Source organism: Solea solea, chromosome 14 (assembly GCF_958295425.1).
Source record: "Solea solea chromosome 14, fSolSol10.1, whole genome shotgun sequence".
Lineage (NCBI taxonomy): Eukaryota > Metazoa > Chordata > Actinopteri > Pleuronectiformes > Soleidae > Solea > Solea solea.
Genome location: NC_081147.1, coordinates 19396588 through 19416226, shown reverse-complemented (window position 1 = coordinate 19416226; position 19639 = coordinate 19396588). Strand labels below are relative to the sequence as shown.

The following is a 19639-nucleotide window of genomic DNA, read 5'->3' as shown; positions in this document are numbered from 1 at the left end:
CCCTCCTCGACTAAATATGTCTGTAATCTGCACTCTTCGAATGTTTAATGATTTAAAACTATCAGTATCTAACAAAAAAAAACTTTGCACCATATAAATGGGTCACAAAAGCTCTCCCGTGAACACAAGTGCATTGAGATACATCTGGCAAGAAGGATGTGCTTAAAAAGGGCTACAAAAAAGCTAAAAAAAAGTACATTTTGGGATTGAGTGAAAGATTTCCTTTTTTGTTTTTTGTTTTCTGAGAGATTCACTGTCCTAAACTTAAGTTGATACTGTATATAGTCCAATAACCTGGTTCTTGTGTGAGTCGACACGTATTAAGTCATCATATGAACATTTTAAAGCCGTGCACACTGTGTGTCTAGTGGTTTTTTAGGCTTATGATATTAAGGTGGGGCCGAAATTGCACAATTCAATCCTCACATGAGATAAAAACTTTAATCCAACATTATTCCTTCATGCTTAACACCCCCTCCCTGCAGTCAATCCCTTAATGGCAATATGTTTTTAAAATGCCTGTGCTAAGTCTGAACTGGATTATGTATGGTCAGCTAAACATGGGGAACTGCAATAAAGTTGTCATTTTCAAGACCGTTATAATGGACGCTGTAGTGCAGGATATTAGTGTTGTCCAGTTCATGTCTGCTTGTAAAACTTGAGTGACTTAGAAAATGGATTGTCGCGCACTTCTTTACTATGAGGCAACTGCGTAGTTATCTATTCATTTTAAACAGTTACTTTTTGAACCAGCTATCATTACTATAGAATTCCAGAATGACAACATTGTCTCCCACACAATCAACTACATAGAACATATCATGTAAATAAATTAGACACTGCAGCATAAAAAGAAACAGCATTGCACTAAAAAGAAGACTGAATGGATTGTAAACCCTGCAGTAAAAAGGAATTGCAATGTTAAGTGTGTGGCTGACCACAAGTATTTCAACTGCTAGTTTCTTCTCTCATTCTCATATTTTGTGGATAGTGATCAGTAATTCTATCTCCATTTAAACACACAATTTCCAATTTTTACTGCATATTCAGGAAGCACCCCAACATTGGAAATAGTTTTTTTTTTACGTAAAGGTTTGGCAAATTAACCATTTTACTGTATGTATTATTACGTTTAATGTTCTCAACAATATGCATCATAATCAAATCATTATTTAGCGGAGCTTCTAATATTTCAACCTCCTGTCTACTCTACTATGCACTGCACTCCACTCATGCATTGAAGAACTGCATAAATGTGCTGAATGTGCTCCTACTCTGCACATCCCATAATAGAGAAACTAAATCTCAAGCTGTAACTGTGGCTTGAACTTTATTGTACAACCCTTTTTGCATATTCTGTGATCCGCCCTGTTTAGCTTCTAATTCGGTGCAGCATGGCTCCTGCCCCCCACCCCCCGTCCTCCCCACCCTCTCCTCTGTGGATCCCAGCTGCCTGTGGCGCCCAGGCAGCCACCGTCCTCAAGAGCGAGAAGGTGATGGAAGGATGCAGCATTGATAGTGGAAGTTTGAGACAGCGAGTGAGAGCGGGCTGCTTAATGGACACCCAGTGAGGTGCTCATCAGTATTCTAGCCATGCTGTCACCTGAGTGGAGGATGGGAGGGAAACTAAATGAGTCTGCAAATTCCCTGATTTGGTGCAGAGTAGCAGGTGAGAGTGCAGGAGAATAACTCCCATGGACAACAAATGAAAGCAGAAAATAAGCCGTTTCATTTATTGCATGTATGGTTAGAAGGTATCTTGTGCTCGTCTGCAGGAACATCATGTCTCAGTTGATTTTATTTATACATTTTAAATATCTGTCTTTAATTTTGTGTCCGTGAAGTTGAGAGTGAGTGTGTGTCTACTGTAAAGGGCATACTGTTAGCTGCCACTATTAGACAGAGCGGGCAGCTGGGGGTGCAGGGGGTAATTCAGTTGACCTGCCTGTCAGCGCTGCCACGTGGGACTGGAGCTGTCAAAGTGAAACTCACTTCGCACCTCTGAAATAACACAGTTTATCTGATCTGCACCAGTGCAAAAATAAGCAAAAGGAAAACATGATAGCACACTTCTTTCCTGCTGACAAACTCTTTCCATTGGTTGACAGTCACAGTGTGCCTGTATGTATTCAAAAACATTTCAACTTGGGCAACTTTCATTTCTTATTTGGAGGTATCAGGTCAGAGCGACATTTTTTGGGACATCTAAAATTGGCCTTATTTTTTCTCTGCTCTAAAGGCTGCCCTCTGCTGACAGTTAGGGTTAGTAAGTCAGTGTTGGTCTAATCTTACTAAGCTGCATTGTATTTGTGCGTATGTTCTGTGTTGCTCCGTCATCACAGGTCGATGTTTTCGAGGCAAAAAAGGCACAGTGTTTTGTTTAATAGTCGAGTTTCAGTAGCTGTTACTCAAATACTTTTGATTGCGTTGAGGATTACTTTCAGCACACTGATTGCCAATCGTTTTGTAAAATAAGGATTTGTTCCATATTTGGATGAAAGACTTGATCCGTATTGAGCAGATACAGAAAAACACTTTGTGCCTTATTTTTGATCATCAAGTCAGTGCAAAACCATATAGTCCACTAATGAAGATTGCACAATTTGTATGAGGGGAAAATAAAAACCTCCTCCTGCTGTCAGGCCTTCTCCATCTGTCTGTCATTCATTACCATCCAACAGAAAATGGGCACTTTTATTTGTTTGCCCGATTCATTGTCCTGTGTATCATAGCAATGGAGACACGGCGAGATGTAAAGGTAATGGGAGGATACTGCTCAAGCATATATAAACTTGTGTTTTGTTGATAGACAGTTCCATACATAGAAATACTATTGTAAAACAGCTAAACAGTGTATTTTACTATTTTACTATAATTACTTAAGCTAGCTCCAGTCTCTTCTTAATCCTAAATAGCACTTATTATTTCAAACACTGTACTTCTGCATTTTGGGGGGTTCCAGTTCTAACCTTTATTGCCATTTTCTCCTGTTTCTTTCTAATGCACCTGCCTGATGCTGACTTTCTTACTGTCTGCTGTGTAGAGGTTAATTCCTGTGTGCTAAATTTTAAGCTAGTCCGTTAGCTTAGCTTAGCAAAACATAACAACTTCTGGTTTCTTTCTTGTCCAGGGCTGTGAACAAACATGTCCCCCCCAAAAAAATTATATATCTGGGGTGGGTTTATTATTATTATTGTTATTGTTTATTTATTTATTTCTCTATTTATATATTTTTTTTTACATTTTGAACAAAAATTGTGCTAGCAGCTCTGTGTCCAGTCTTTATGCTAAGTGCACCCAGCATAGCTTCAAAGAGCCTCGCTAAACATCTGATTTTACACTTATCTGTTAAATTCAATGACTGGTTTAACAACCTGGATGTTTGCTACAAGAAAAAAAACATTTCTTTCTGTTTGTCAGGCTGTTTGTGGCTGTAACCTACATCATGTTTTCTTTTTTTCCCCTTTTTTTCTTTAACTCTCAGCAGGAATGCAAATTACTGTTAAAGCTTCAGTCACTTATTTGTTTCTGAAATACCTAATTATGTAACCCATGAAAAATAATGCTGTCAAAAAAAAGAATCTGGTGTATTACTGTCGGAGTCTGAAAGAGGGTGTAGTTGCAGGCTACACTGCAATAGATGCAAACATCTCATTCTCAAAACTAACCACTGTCCAAACAAAATAAAATGGACTGACTTGACAAATAATAAATAATAATAAAAGATTGAACATTATCACATGGAAAAAAATGTTTAAGGAACCCATTAGAGGCAATATAAAAAAATATGTCTTAAAGATGTCATCAGTGGCCGTGATCTTTGGTAAACAAGAATATGTCCTGAAAATTTTTGAATCATGTATTTTCTTCATTCTTCCTCTCTGTGACCAGGAGGAGGAGGAGGGTGTGTTTCGGGTGCGAGTGACCAGCAGGAGCAGCTCTCACAAAGTGGAGCGAGTTTCTGGCGTGGTGATTCGCTCCACCATCGACCTGCCAAAGGTAAGTAAAGCAAAACAAACATGAGTTTCCCGACTCATGTTTCCCGAACACACCTTCTCCCCAGTGATTATATTAAGACATCAGAAAGGGCAACGGATGTTAAGAGAAGCAATGATCCAGCGAGGAATCATCCTGATGATGTGATGATTATACATTCTCCCCAGGACTGTGCTCCTCCAGCATCCTGATTTTACTGTATATGAAACTGATTTTTTTGTACAAAATCCTCAAACGGTCTTTCATTATTTTAATATGAATAATTTAGACTAAATTTACTTTTTCATATGAGTATAATGAAAAAATGCCATCTGTTTTGTTTTTATAGTTCATCTCATTTCTCAATTATATAAAGACTTTTGATCTTTTAGTAAATATTTTTTGTCCCCTGCAGCTTATACTAACACATCATTTCAATGTTTTAAGGCTTCTACTATCCCTCTGATGTAATATGAGAGATTCAAAAACAAAACTGGGTTCATTTACTGCATTACTAAGTGTTAACTGAGCTTAGCACAAAGACTGGAAACAGGTCACCGTGATCATATAGGATGTAGGCAGTATGTAAAGAACGCCTGGAGGGTATTTCATTGCATCTGGTGCAAATGTCTGCTCGGACTCACGCATGAAGGATTTGGTAGAGAAAGTTGCATTCAACATCTTCATAACTTTACAAAGCATGGTTTAAAGAAATTATATGTAATTATGACAAAAATTATATAGTGATAGACAACTTCTCTGTGACATAATGTGCCGCAAAAACACAGTGCTAATATTCCCTGTTACTTGATTGATTGATGGCTGTTCAGCAGATTTTCTTGTCTTTCTTTTTTTTTGTATGGACTCAACAAAACAGCTATGGTGTGTTTTTAAATGATGGTTACAGGTGCTGGTATTGTTACACTGTTCCCTTGTTTCCAGTCTTTTTGCTGTGCTAAGCTTTGTGCCTGCTGGTTCTAGCCTTTTACTTAAGTTTATGGGTATCATTCTTCTCATTTAACTCCTGGCAAGAAAAGTGATTTCGCAAAACACTGAACTGTTTCTTTAAAGGTTGTGTGGTCAGCCTGCTGCCCTCACAAGCAACAAGCACAGGCCTCACACGTTCATGATAGAGACATGTCCCATAGCTGCGTTCCTGGGTATCGTTGGAGGCCCTTGTGTTCACATGCCCTCCCTATTACAGCATGGCCAGTGGCACATGGCAATACAGTGGCCACAGGCGTTGGCTTTTCAGCTGAGCCCTGAACTAGTGCAGTGGGTGGAGGTGGAGGGGGTGGTGGAGGCTTGAGGATCTGGGGGCTTGCAAGAGGAAAGCGAGGGAGATGCACGCTGTAAGCTGGCAGATTCACTGTGCTTGTACGACAAAGTCTCATAAGAAAATGGTGACAGCCGCACAGGTTGACTCTGGTGTGTGTGTGTGAGAGGGAAAGAGAGAGAGAGAGAGCTCTCTATCATATGAAGAAGGGAGGTGAGGGAGCTGAGGAGGTGCAAGAATTGGGAGGGAGGGAGGAAGGAAAGATGAAGTGGGGGAGGCTGGAAAGAGAGAGAGAGGGAGAGAGAGAGAGAGAGAGAGAGGGAGCAAGGCAGCTGAGAGACGAAGGCCGGTGCAGTGCAGAGCTGGAACGGACACCCAGAGCTCAGCCTTCCTCGGGGTTGCCATGGAAACCACATTCCTCCCCCGCCTGCATCCCTACAGACTGCTCTGACTCTTTCTCTCTCTTTCTATCTATCGCTCTCTCCTCGCTTTTCTGTTTTTCATCCTGTCTTTTTCTTTCCTCTTCTAATTCGCATCTTTGTTTTTTTTCTTCCCTCTCCCTCTTTCAGCTCAGCGTTCACACCACACACACACACACACACACTCATGATGATGCACACTCAGCAAGCACAGTGGTTTTACATGCACTGCTCGCGGTGGCAAGGTGAATGGATAATCACGCACAAACACAACCATGCACACAGTTCCCATGCATTCAGCGACATGTGCGCACTTTGTTGTTTTCTCCACATCTCCACATATTTTCTTCTTCCTCTCTGTTTTTATAGCCCCTCTGTGCTTCACTAATGCCCCGTCTCATCATCACATTTCTGCCCACAGAGGGGGCATTTCGGCTGCATTTCTCCTCAGTTGTGGCGTCTTTTGTGAACACCTTCGTCATATTTTATCACCTACTTGCATTTTGTGTATGCACTAAAATCTATATGAAACCTGTTTACTCGTGCAGCCCTGATACTCTCATCTCCCTCCATTCTTTCTTTCATTTTCCTCTCATGCTCATGCTTCTGTTTGTTTGTGCTGCTATACTGAATAAGGAGTCTTCATCATTTTGTTTCCTGTGATTGCATCTATAGAAGACCTTTGACGTTGCTCCACTGCTGGTTACTTTGTGTTTGAGTACAAAACCAATGAGTATCTTGTGTTTCTTCTCTTCATTTGCTATTCACGTGTTACCTCTCCTGCACACTTTGAGTCACTAAGCAGATTACGTGTGAAGATTTTTCTTTATTCTTCAATCTATTCCCTCTGATATGTCATATTTGTAGAAGAAACAAGTGAATTCAGCTATGATGTAATGATGCCTGAGAGAGACTCATGAGATGTGCTTCCTCAACCCCCCTCTTACAGTTAGTTAAGGCTACAGTAGCTTATGTGTTAATATGGAGCTGCCTCTTTAAGACCGCCTCACTGCCGACTGTCCTTATATGGTGCTGCATCCGGTCAGGTGACGGAGGAGTAGTCATATTGCTTCTCTGAGAAATGCCTAGAAATGACTGAAAAGCCAAATACATGGTCTGCGCAGGGTGTCCAGGTGGGTTTATGTAATAATGTCTGTGCCGGCTGATGCTGAGCTGATAGTGTTGGGGAAGAAGCAGCAAAGTGGGATGTGTAGAAGTGTGTCTGTTCAAAAGCACAGGATCATTTCCTCGTTTATGCCATAAATCACAGGTCCTTCTTTTCCATTTGCCAACAGAAGGTTAGAGGTCACTGCTTTCATTTCACAAGATAAATCACCTCGTGCTGTTGATCCACATCTTTCCAGTTCATGCTTTAATTGGGCTTAGTGTTTTTCAAGGTTTTCACACACACACACACACACACACACACACCTCTCATGCACATGTGTGTATATAGATATTTTTCTTTTTAAAAACAAGACCTCTGGATCTGCAAAACTAAGCTGTTGTATTTTCTGTCAAGGTGTAATTACAAGCAATCTGTTCAGTGTTTGTGGCAATACATTGTTTCAAGTTTGTCATGTTTCACTGACAGTGGAACGTCTTTGTGCACATTTCATGTGCATTCTTTGGTGAGCTGAAAGCTGCTATTTGTGTGTTGCCACTTAACAAATGCCAGTAACAGAAGATTGCTCCTTCTGCTTGGTACTTAATCAACAATGATAAAATAATCTTGTGTAGGTGATATTTTTTGTTAAAATCTGTAGACTAAATTGTCAGTATCATGTAACCCGGTACTAGGACATCACAGACGATAACCTCACAACACAGCCTTTACATAATCACAAAAATCTGTATTCATCATGAAAGAGCTTTGTAAATTGGCTTGATGGCTGCGTTATAAGCTTACTGTAACTGAAATATGAATTATTACATATAAATCTCTTGTCATTAAACCAAAAAAGTAAAAATCATATATCTTCATCCACAAAATTACATAGAAATATTACATTTTACAGAACATAAACACCAGCACTGAATTAAGCTTCAAGACATTGTCTGTCCCCCGTAATAGGTCTACTGTAATTTGATAAGTGCATATTAACTTCCTGTATTCCTTCTTCCGTCCTGCTGCTGCTATGACACAGAAAACCAGAAATTGATTGGCTCTAAAAGGATGTACCAATTTTGAATTTTTTTTTTTAAATATTAAAATGTAGGCGTTTCTTTTCCCCTATGTATCTACATCAAATACACACATTTGTGTATGTAACATGACATACAATAATTCCCTCAGGAGATATTTCTATATTTCCTCTGCCACCATCATCAAGTGTGATATTGTCATTTCCTGTTTTTTGTATGCCGCACATCACACGGAATATTTCTTTCTCTGCCGATCTCCCGCCGACTGCCACGGAGCGATAAATGCAATGTGGTCAGTTTGTGAGAGAGACAGAGCGCGGCTAGGGAAGACAGTCGCAACATGTGCTCAGTCATGTGTGCCGTGATCGATATGCTTACATCGTCCTTTCGAGCCGAAGCCCCGCCTCCTCACTGTGATTGGCTCCAGCAGGGGTTCGTGGCTGCGTCGTACAATGCAACTTGAGGTATTCATTGGTTTCTGGTCTCTAGTTTGAACATGATTAAGTTTCTCCTCTCTTTGCTCTCTGCTTGGCAATTCTCTGCAGGTTAGAGTGATAGAATATCATTATAATGAAGTGAGTTACTGTTGCATGTAATTAAGTGTGGCTGAGCCCGCTGTGTGTGCCTCCTGGTAGACCTGCAACACAGTGTGCAGTGTGTTCTCACCCTAAAATTTGGTTCAATTTGCCGGGATGTTTACACAGATACCCGTTGTAAACGCACATTTTAAAGGCACTGTGTCTTACGTGTTCATCTCATATGTATGAGCATTGTAACATGCAGATTGATGTGCAAATTTCGCCCGTCGTTGCAGACACACCCAGCTCCGTTTCCCCGTCATATTTCATTAATAATGCATATATGCACGTCCTTAATGGTGACACTATAACATTCCTCCTCCAAAATGAACCTTCACCCTCAGTGTCACAGTGTTTTATATCTGGCTGTGATCGGCCTACAGATGCATAGGCATTGCGAGCTGGTGCACATGCGGTCCTGTCGCGTTACTGAAAATATTAGTGCCACACATTACATGAAAGCCATATAGTCTCTCCTTCCTGTTTTGTCCTCTCTCACACACACATTAACACACACTCTCATTCTCTTCCTCCACCCACTCCAAAGCCCAAGTGTGTAATCTTGTTGGTTTCATACACGTGTTGATGTCATCGTTGTGAACACAAGATATTTTCCCTTTAACGGCGCTTTAGCGTTAGCAGTTAGCAGTTTTTGACTCAAACGCAACAGCAATATAAATCATCAGTCAAGTGTCTGTTAGTTGTAATGCAGTGTGATTCAAAGGCATCACTGTAGTGATTCCCAGGAGAAAAGGATTTTCATCTGCTGCACCTGCTTCCACTGTGAGATTATTTACAGATGTGTGCTGTGTGTGTGACACAGAGCTCAAGGTTGTCACTCACTCACTCACTCATTCACTCACTCACTTACTCACTCACTCGCTCACTAGCACAAGGAAGCTGGTAGGTCTGTAGATGGACTAAAGATGACCGCGGTGGTGACCAGTGACCAGTCACAGGCACATGGGAGCTCACTCTTAAGTTGGATTTTGGCTGCACTGGTTTGATGGAAAACATGGATTAGATTCTCAATCAGTGGATCTGGGTCACGGTTGAGCTTCGGTCTGTGGACAGTGACTCAATTCTTTGACAATAAAAGCAAAGATACGCAAATGTTGTGGTTTGCGTTCTGTTTTGAATCAGTGGGATTGACGTGTCAGTCAGTCAGTCAGTCTGTCTGTACCTTTTCACCCATGGCAGGCAGCAGTGAGGCTGAGGTGCAGCGGCTCCTTTAAGAAGAGCTAGTGAAGCGCTCAGTCCTGTTGGTGCTGCTGCTGCTGCTGCTGCTGATGGCAGCGCTGCCAGTTGATTGGCTGTGGCTGTCAGGGCTGAGGTGCTAGAAGGATGCTGCTACAAATCCGCTCTCCCTCCCTCCCTGCATCTCTCTCTCTCTCTCTCTCTCTCTCTCTCTCTCTCTCTCTCTCTCTCTCTCTCTCTCCCTCTGCATCTCCCTCTTGCTCGCTCGCATCCCTCTGAATAATCCACATCTAGGGCAAGCTGGCTGAGCGACGATCCACTGCTCAGCTCCTCTCTGCAGGCTGAGAAAAAAGAGACAGAAAAGAGAAAAGACAACGATTTTTCAACGCAGGAGGAAAAGAAAAAAAACCCTAATATTTTGACGGGAAGAAACCAAGAGAAGAAGAATTTTCATTTGCGGATATCATTTATTTATATATATATATATATACATATATATATATTGTCTATATATATTTGTACACACACATATAGATATTTATATATATATACATTTATCCCTGTACATATCTGTATTTGTGCTTGTCCGTTTATAATAATATTTTTATATGTATTTGTGTGTGTAAATATATATAATATATAAACAAGATAATATGTATGTGTATGTATATATATATATGTATATATAAATATACATGAATTTATATGCGTATCACTGTGAACCAAGAGAAGCAAGAGGAATTTCTATCTTTGGGGCTGGTCTCTGATTGTCTGGTCGTATACAATATTTTGAATATTTCCTTTGATCGTCTACATCAAGAGGACAAAGACTACATGCCCATTTTGTATTTTATTTCCCCGTCGCTGCTTTCCGTCCCTCTCGATCCTGCTTTTTTCTACGTCTGAGGGGAGCGAAGAGGAGAAGAGCCACAGGATTCGACAAAAAAAAAAGAGGGAAGAATCTGCAGAGATTCCTGTGATTAGTTCTGTTTCCATTGGCTTTACCGCTTTTTGAGCCGATCACAGCGTGCCGTGTTGAGATCTGAGGAGGCAGCAGAGACAGAGTGCCACGCCACTCCGCTCAGCATCAGCCCCAGCCAGCATGCACAAACACCACCACTGCTGCAAGTGCCCAGAATGTTATGAAGTGACCCGTATGGCTGCCCTGCGTAGGATGGATGCCCCGTCATATGGAGGAGACTGGCAGGCCGAGCCCTATGGATACCCGCCTGGGTATGGGGGAGGCCAGACCTTACCGCCTCCAGCCTCGGGGGGAGGTGGAAGCATGGGAGGAGGAGGAGGCACTTTGGGGAGAAGTAAGGGCAAGATTATGTCTAGTGGGGGCCCAGGAGGCCCCAACCCAAAGGGCCAATCCAAGGGAGGCCCCAAAGTAAACGGCAGCAACTCCAGTGGACAAGCAGGATGGTGGCCTGAGTGCACCTGTACCAACCGGGAGTGGTACGACCAGGTAACTCCTCTTCCTCATTATGTTAGACAGCTCAGGACTGTGGGGCCTGGCAGTGGGAGACTAGGCTGCTGCTGTTGTTGTAACACATAGACTATCATATATCAACTGAAGCTCATATTTAGCATTCACCTCAAGCCCTCCTTTACCATTTGTTGACTGTGACTCTTTTATTGGAAGAGAGAACAGGACAGATCCAGTTTATCTGCACATACACACACACACACGCACGAGGATGGTCTTCATGTTTGGATTTGATGCAGATGACTAATGCTATAGATTTAACACACCTAGTGTGTGTCGTCAAAGACTCACGCTGATGCAGTTACCGTAGGCCAAAATGGTGCATTTTCATTGGTGAAGCAGCCTTGAATTGCAGGTCGCAATTATTTTAAGTTGTTTCCCAGCAACTCGTAACGTGACAGAGTGATTTTTTTTGGAGGAATCAAACGTAAGGAACAAATTCCTCAGAGATGGTGTTATTTTAGGGTTGTACCTCAGTTGTTTAGAGGGGAAATAGATGAAATCAAAGCCAAATCTGTTTTTCCAGACCATTTTTCTCAAAATAGTCACAGTGTACAGAACGTGTTGTCAGGAAAATAGAGAATCAGCAGTAAAGCGCTGTCTGTTTGTGCATACAGCTCAGTGTGAAGCGGAAGCTTTCTCCTTGCATGTGCTCCATTTTGTCACTAAAGCCTCCTTTTATTTACATGTGTTTATAAATTACAGTTGATATCAGGTCAGAACAGCTCCAGAAGCACAGTCTCTAATTAAGCAAGGTGCATGTATGAGAGCATGAGAATCAGCCCGGGTGGGGGAAGGGTAGCTTGGCGAGCAAGAGATTCAAGGAATGGTTGTTGCCGTGCATGAGTATGTGTGTTGTAGTCTCATGTTTGCAGCAAGTGAAGCCGCTGCATTGTTTGCACAAACCCCCAATCCCCCCCCCCCCCGCTCTTGTCTGATCGCATTTTGAAGAAGAAATATGGGAGGCAGCAGGAAGAAGGAAGGTGAGAAAAGGCACAGGGGTAAAATGGAGGCTGAGATTTCAGTGGTAGAGTGGAAGAAAACCCCCTGAGCAGAGCCCACATATGAGCCGCAACATAGCTGATATTAGCAGATTACTACAGTCGAGGAGAGGCTTTACCTTTGGAGAAGCAACTGTGTCTGCGTTTGTGTTTTCTTAACATCTAGTGCGAGCTGCATCCAGACCAGTCATGCTTATTTCACGTTTCACACGTTTGAAAAGCTCAAAGCAGATGTGATTATGTAAGCATTTATTGCCTACATGGAGGTTTTATCCCCCCACATCCCTACTGAAACCTGATTGTTCTACTTCTTCTACATCCAGTGCATTTATTCAACATGCGACATACAATGGAACAAATGAGCATCTGCGTTGTTTGATTACATCATGCGAAGCATCTTATGTTGTGGAAATAGCTTCCATTAAGGGATGAAGCACTCGGTAGTATCTGGTCCTTCCCCTTTCCAGTGATGCTCGCTTCTTTGCTGTATCATGCGTATGTGCACCACATGCAAACTCCTCGGAGGGAAATAATCCAGTATTCCAGAGAAGGAATCAGCAGCAGATGATTGGTGATGGGGCAGCAGTCAGTTGGGTGAAAATACTAAGGTTGAATAAGAGAAAAATAAGCCAATAAAAGCAAGCAGTGGGCCAGGAGAGGGGAGGGGGTTATGTAAGAAGAGGCAGTTGGTGGTTCTGTCAGAGAGGAAAAAGCAGAAGAGGCCCTGACACTGTGGACAAGCTTTTACCCCCTCCAGGTCTTAAAACGAGCGTTTGAATGGTCAGTATATGCTCCCCATCTGCATCCATGCTACGGCGCAGCATGGATGAGGACACACACACCCACCACCCCCACCCGCCCGGCTGCCTCCCGAGTCACCGTTGCTCATCTTTGGGTGGGAAATGTGAACGTTACCCCTCCCCCCTGCTATCTATACACAGGACCAAGGAGAGCAGTAATCACACACACGCCCAAACACATACGTCTGTTATCTTACAGCATCCATAAACCCCCCACCACCCCCGTGTTTTTGATTGTACAGCGGGATGAAAGACAATATACTCGTGCCGCCGCTCAGAGTCGTTTCTGTGCGCTCTCTTCTCTATAACGGGATCATTGACATTTTTAAATGGCTCTTGTAGCCATGAACACTTCATGTATGTGTGAGGGAAATCATTAAACAACCCGAGAAATAATGATGCCATGTTCGTCCCCGTCCCCCCCCCACTCTCTGTTATTTAATTACTAAACAATTGTTCTGCCTTTGTCAAGAGCTTGCTCGGTTAATTATGGATGATTCCAATTGGGATCATGAGAACATTCTTTAAAACAAGAGCGTTTGAATTTAAATCTGAGGAAAGTGAGGACCTCGGTCTATCGGGAGCTGCAGTCAAAAAGCTCCCTCTTCCCCCTGCGGGCGCCAATCTGTCTGTGTGTGTTCTCCAGCTCTGTTGCTATGATTAGCTTTAAATATTCATTTGATTTTACTTTATTTATCAGCATCAAGACTTGGTCCAAACTGTTGTGCTGGAGAGATTGTACAGAAGTGGAGGATTTAAAATAAATGCGCAGGCATGGCTGGCATTTATGTCAAACACTCCCATAGGTGATTACAACTTGACAGCCTTCAGGCAACGATCAAAAACGGATGTACATTGTGTAAACTGTGTGTGCTTGCGCGTGTGCGCACCTTTTTCAGTCGCATTGATTAACGTGTCGTTGGTTTGTACCGTACATATCAGTCATATTTGATTTTCTACGTCTTTAACAACAACCCAGAGAGTCGTATCAGATTGGAATTCGGATGCACTCCATGTCTGTACGTCTCGAGCCGGACCCCCCGCCGTGATCTTGAAAGGCTCCATCTTAAACCTGGAATATTCTCATCAGATAAAAAGGAGATTTATCTACGAGCGTGTGTCTTGGGGTAAGAGGGCAAGCTGTAAGAGATCAGATGGAGAGTGCACTCAGCAAATCTATACATTTCTTTTAGGAATGTGATGTGAATTAAAACATCGCGATGGGTGACGTTTTTATAACACCTGCAGGAACAGTTCCCGTCAGTGCATTTAATCTCATGTGACATATAATTACTGCAAGGTTCATTTTAAGTGTCAAGTGACAGGTATATATAGTATTTCCTCTCTTTGATTGATATTTCAATCAAAGATTGAAGATTCTCAGGTTGCACTGATGGCGATCGGTGAAGTAAGAGTGTTAAAGGAAAGAAAAACCATCTCAGGTCAATGGAATTGCGTGATGATTAATACTTTTTGACCCATCGAGGTTTCTCTCACTTTCCAACGCCACAAATGAGCATTTTTGTGTGTTGCCTGGAAACACTTATTTTGTTGTGTTGCTTTGCATATTTGAAGTTAATCTAGTTGATACCTTTTGTTGTCAATTTCATTCAAGTTAATTTAAGTTCTCCATGCCAACATCTAATATGCTACTTCAGGTTTTCTTCACGGGTTTGTTGCATCTTTTGCATCACATTTACTGGTGTGATGATTATTCATAAGATTTTGATGTGCTCCCCCAGAATCACTTGGACATTTACCAAATTAAATGGAAATAAGGAGAAGGGACATAACTTAAAATGATGTTGTTGTTGACAAATATCATAATAATATTCCTGTCTCTTCCCTCTTCATTTGGGAGGTGAGAGCATGTCCGGTGTCCGAGTTCTCACTCTGCGTTTATATTGCACAGACGAGTCGACTACACAGTGTAACTGGACTACTGTCTTTGTCCCAGTATACGAGCGCCAGTGGGGAATCGATTTATTGAATGAAGTGCGTCTGCCTCCGCTCCACTAGGGGGTGAAGCACCTCCCCTTTCAACTCGTTAGGATACGGCGGTTTCTGGTTTAGCTTGCAGCTAGTTGTTACTGGGTCGGGCTCCATTCCTAGTCTTCCTACCATCCATTATTCATAAAATATCCTATTCTTTAAGATGTCAGACCGCAAAGTCAGTCTGCTTGTCAGTGCAATTCAGTACCAACCTGAATTTCACTATGTTTTTGTCACTGTTGTCATATTCTTCCATGTATTGACTTCCTCGGTTATTTCTAGGTATTAGCTGGGGATGGGGACATATACATGCAGTAGTACCTCCACTCCATATTGCATTATCTGAGTCTGATTTTGAGAAATTAGTTAGTAGTACAATTTCAGTCTGACTTTAGGGAATCATTTTCTAATTTCATGTAAAGGTACTGACTCTGTGACACTTACACAGACCCCCATCTTAACGTATACCTTACCGACGGTATCTTCTGCTCTAATACAGCACGATCGCACAAATATGAAGTTTAATGTTGTCGATGGTGTGTGCAAATAGACATGTGTGGTACACATACATGCCATTCAACGGGACAGTTGCGTTCAAATGGGAGACAGAAGCAATACACGTGTAGTTGTTATGCATGTGAACTTTCAAATCTGATCAGAGTTAAATCAGAATTGAACAATATGAACTAAGCCAAACATGTCTAACTGCTATTCAGGAGACTGTGTGTATTTAGTTGAGGTTTATTCTGGTCATCATGTGGAACAGCGACTGTTGTCAACGTAAGTGGATTTAAAATGAAAATGAGCTTCCGACTTTACTCCTGTGCGACCTACAAAGAACAGCGTCAGTGTGGTTTCTCCACAGTGATAACGAGCGTCACTGTTATTTAGACGCATACAGGAAATTCCACCTGTTCTTTTTTTTTAGCTAAACCAGTTACTAAATGGTTGATAGTGTATAAATGTGCACAGTCAGCATTTATCGATGCACACAACTTCACTTTGTCGTCAGGAACATGCTAACAGCAGATGAATATATGAGAAAAGAAAAGGAGTACTGTCGCAAAAATGATTGTTATGTTTTTGACCAATTTTGGATTCAATAATGATAACAATTTAAAGGCTACCTTTATTTATATAGTACCTTTTTATACAATGTGCTAAACAACATATGTATGACATTTAAAAATAAAACAAAACATCTTACAATGGATACATAAATACATAAACATTTATTCTTCAGTTTTGTAAACTGATACAGAAATTATAATTTCAGAGGCCACACTCCCTTGTTACTAATCTCATACAAATTCAGAGCACATGCTGTAATTTAATTTCAGCCCTGTTTTGTCTTCCCCTCTGTGCCTGTCTCTCTCTCTCTCTCTCTCTCTCTCTCTCACACACACACACAAACACACACATATTTAAGTGCACGTATCCATGCCTCGCGTAGACCTTTGCCCGGTAACAATGTGTTTTCTACTCGTGAGAATTTCTGGGGTTAAACAGCATAGAGTGAATCATGAGAAATGCACTACGAAACACGGGAGGCACGTTGCTCTGCCGTATTTATGTGCACTTTAAATAAAGTTAGCCGTTTATGTGATGTGATTGAAGGAAGGCACTTCCTGAGGAATGCCTGAGGTTTGACGAGACTTTGACGTGCAAGCCATCTTTATGGACGCTTGATCTGTGTCATGGCGCTGCCGTGGCTGTGACCCAGTGTTAAATCCCACTATATCTGCACGGCTCTTTTATCTTTACATCACGTTTACAGACTGATTCTGCTCTTATTGTTACAAACAAAAGGTTTTTTGCGCCCTCTGCCAAAGCAGATTTAGCAGATTTAATGCTCATCAAGCTTTTTAGTCATTACCGCTGTTTGGCCACGGCGACATGATACATGTGTTGGCTTTTGCAGTGTTACAGGTGCAGTAGCCTGAAGCTGCGTATCCTGTGTGTGGAGTTGTGTGTCCTCCTGGAAGCTGGGACTGCTATACTCCTGTGATCCATATGGTCATTGTCAGAGGCGCTGCCAGAGCTCAGACCCATATCAGGTCGTCTGTTCCCCGCTCTGGCTCGTGCTGCTATAGCGAGGGAAGGAGAGGAGAGGAGAGAAGAGAGGAGAACACTGTTTGTTTGTTTGGTTGTCTGCTTTGATTTATTTAAGGTTTTTTTTTTGTTGCTGATCACAGTAAGCGACAGGCCGAGAAAAGTGACTGTGCTGCGCCAGGCGGAGCTGACCAGCACTGGATTTTCTCTTACGGAGAAAGAGAGAAAGTGAGGCGAGGGCCACGCAGCCTCAGATAAAATGGTTTAGCCCCATTGTTAATTAAAAGAAAAGAATCAGACGTTTGTCCATAGAAATCGCAGTTTCAGGCATCATAGCTGACATAGTATTCATGCTTTTGTTTAAACTTAGACTATAGAGTTGTTTTATATTTATTTTTGTTTTGGTAATGCTTTTTCACAAGGGATGGAGGCTGATGATCCGCTGTGGCGATCCCTAAAGGGAGGAGCCGAAAGGAGGAAAAGAAAATAGATTAAATGATGAAATGCAGCTTTTAATATCGCATTAGCTCTCACGTTGTTCTGCCCATGTGCATATATTTATGAAACCTTTTTTACGCCTGTGTCTCAGACTCGTTTTCTGCAAGAATGTAGCTTTCTCAGTAAGGTGCGCTGGCTTCATCACCCACATGTTACCATGGAATATGTATTTGGCCAATCGATAACAGTGAAGAGCTTGTCCCTAAGTCTTTTGACTCCTCTTCATTTTTTTTGTGGAGGAGTGTAGGTGCTTTCGACAGTGCTTGAGCTTTTGTTCAACCACCATATCAGCCGTTATTCTAGTAACACTTTACAACAAGGTATAAGAAAGGGGAGCTAATTGCTGCATGATGATGAACACAAATAACTCATAAAAAGAATGGCAAAATAACCAATCAATGATTTTATATTATATAATTTGATGACTGGTAGCCATGAATCATTGTTTATTATGTAATTATTACCGGCTTTAAGCACATCTCATAATAACCTCCCTCCCTCATTCCTACCCGCAGTTTTTCCTCAATAAATGCAACATAATGAACATTTCCATTGCACAAATTTCCATAGTGAAGCAATGTGTCATACTTACACAAGTGTTCTGTTTACAGTGGAAATAGATGGAATCGCATTATTGTGTCTGAGTTTTTGACTCACTTTTACTTTCTGTCAACCTTTTTCGTAGACCATTCTGTGAACCCATTCTTGTTAGGCTTTTAATTTGAAACAGCTTCAGGAGGTAGTCACTCTTTGCTCTTTAGAGCAACTTAATAACACAAATTAAAAAAAAGGTTTGTAAAGATCTGTGGATTTATTATTGTTATTGTTAGCAGTTTTTGTTACACACTATATACACACACGCATACTTGCTAATGTAGTCCAACTAGATACTAGGTTTTATGAATGGGCTCTTCACAGAAGACACTTTGACATGTGACACAGAGCACAGGTGTATGTTATTAACTGAATGATGGCTGAATCCCATTTATCAGGGTTGTGGCATTGCTCATGCTGACTCACTCTCTGTCACACCACAGCACATGACTTTGTGGGATGCTTGAGCTTGCTACTGGATTTTTGTCAGCCTGAAAAAAAGATGGTTTCAGGTTAAGTGTTAAGTTTTGGTCGTGAGCAATCATGAGGAAAAGGCCTTCTGTTGACACTATGCTAAATTAACTCAACTAGCAACCACAAGCCCCTCTGACACGGCCTGTTCAAGCTGGAAAAATTGCGGCTTTAGTCCATAACAGAGTGTGGCTCGGGACATGTTGGTCTGTCCGGACTGTGTCGGGCATCCAGACAAAGTTTGTCAACATGGAATAGGTAGACATTGTTGTTTCACAGTTGTATCAGCAGTGGAGTTTGTTGCACAGCTTTTGTCATGTGTGTGTCTGTGTGAAAGGCACGGCAGGAATGACGGGACAGGCGCCGATGCTGTTGTTGCACATTTCATTTAGAATGCCGCTGTACTCCAAACGCACATGCGCTGTAGCGTCACACCAGCTTTTGTTTAGTCTGCTGGATTTTAGAAGTGATCTTTTAGAAGATCTATTGAAATGAAGATAATAGTAGGTATGTTTTCCATCGTGTAAAATAGCCTTAAAATAAGAAAAGGAGTATTTTTGTTACCTTAAAAATCAACCTGCACCGTACCATGTACCATTCTACATGCCGAGAATGACAGAGTGCGCAGAGAAGGTAATCATTTGGTTGAATTATTCAATTTCAGTCTACTAAATTCCACATGCTGAACTTTATTAGCTATTACACATTTGTTACCCGTTCTTTCTAAGTGTGAGTCAGTCGGATGCAGGTAAAAATCACTGGATTGGAAGTAGGAAAAATGTGAAAGGATTCAAAAACTCGCTAACTTGCTAAGCACAGACTAAAACTGCAATGAAAAGGCAGCATTTTTTTAACTGAGTCATGGGAGGTGTGTTTATTTGTTCTTTATCTCTGCAGAATATTTTCTCCAGAAGTCATACAGTACATTTACATGACATGAAATAGACTTTAATGCATGGAAACAACTGAAATGGCACTAAATCGAATTTCTGAATGTTGGACTAACACACCCAGATAATGCATTTTTGGGAGTTGAATTACTACTGCATGTATGTACATAGTTGATATAGTCGGACTCAAGCTGGCCTGGGCGCTCTGCCCAGATGCTACACCACCACCTGACTTACATCCAGTAATAGTACACAGAAAACA

The 19639-nt window shown here is 41.6% G+C and overlaps 1 protein-coding gene across 3 annotated transcripts in view; it reads left to right on the top strand.

Moving 5' to 3' along the window:
* Window positions 1-19639, top strand: part of dlg3 (discs, large homolog 3 (Drosophila)) — a 73118-nt gene that overhangs the window by 8899 nt on the left and 44580 nt on the right. Inside the window, exon 4 of one of the 3 annotated variants that reach the window (XM_058649758.1) lies at window positions 3892-3999. In XM_058649758.1, the coding sequence (XP_058505741.1) occupies window positions 3892-3999 (108 nt within the window). Of the gene's footprint in view, window positions 1-3891; window positions 4000-10231; window positions 11059-19639 lie in introns of those variants that run through there. The other 2 variants (XM_058649760.1, XM_058649759.1) reach the window with 2 other exon arrangements.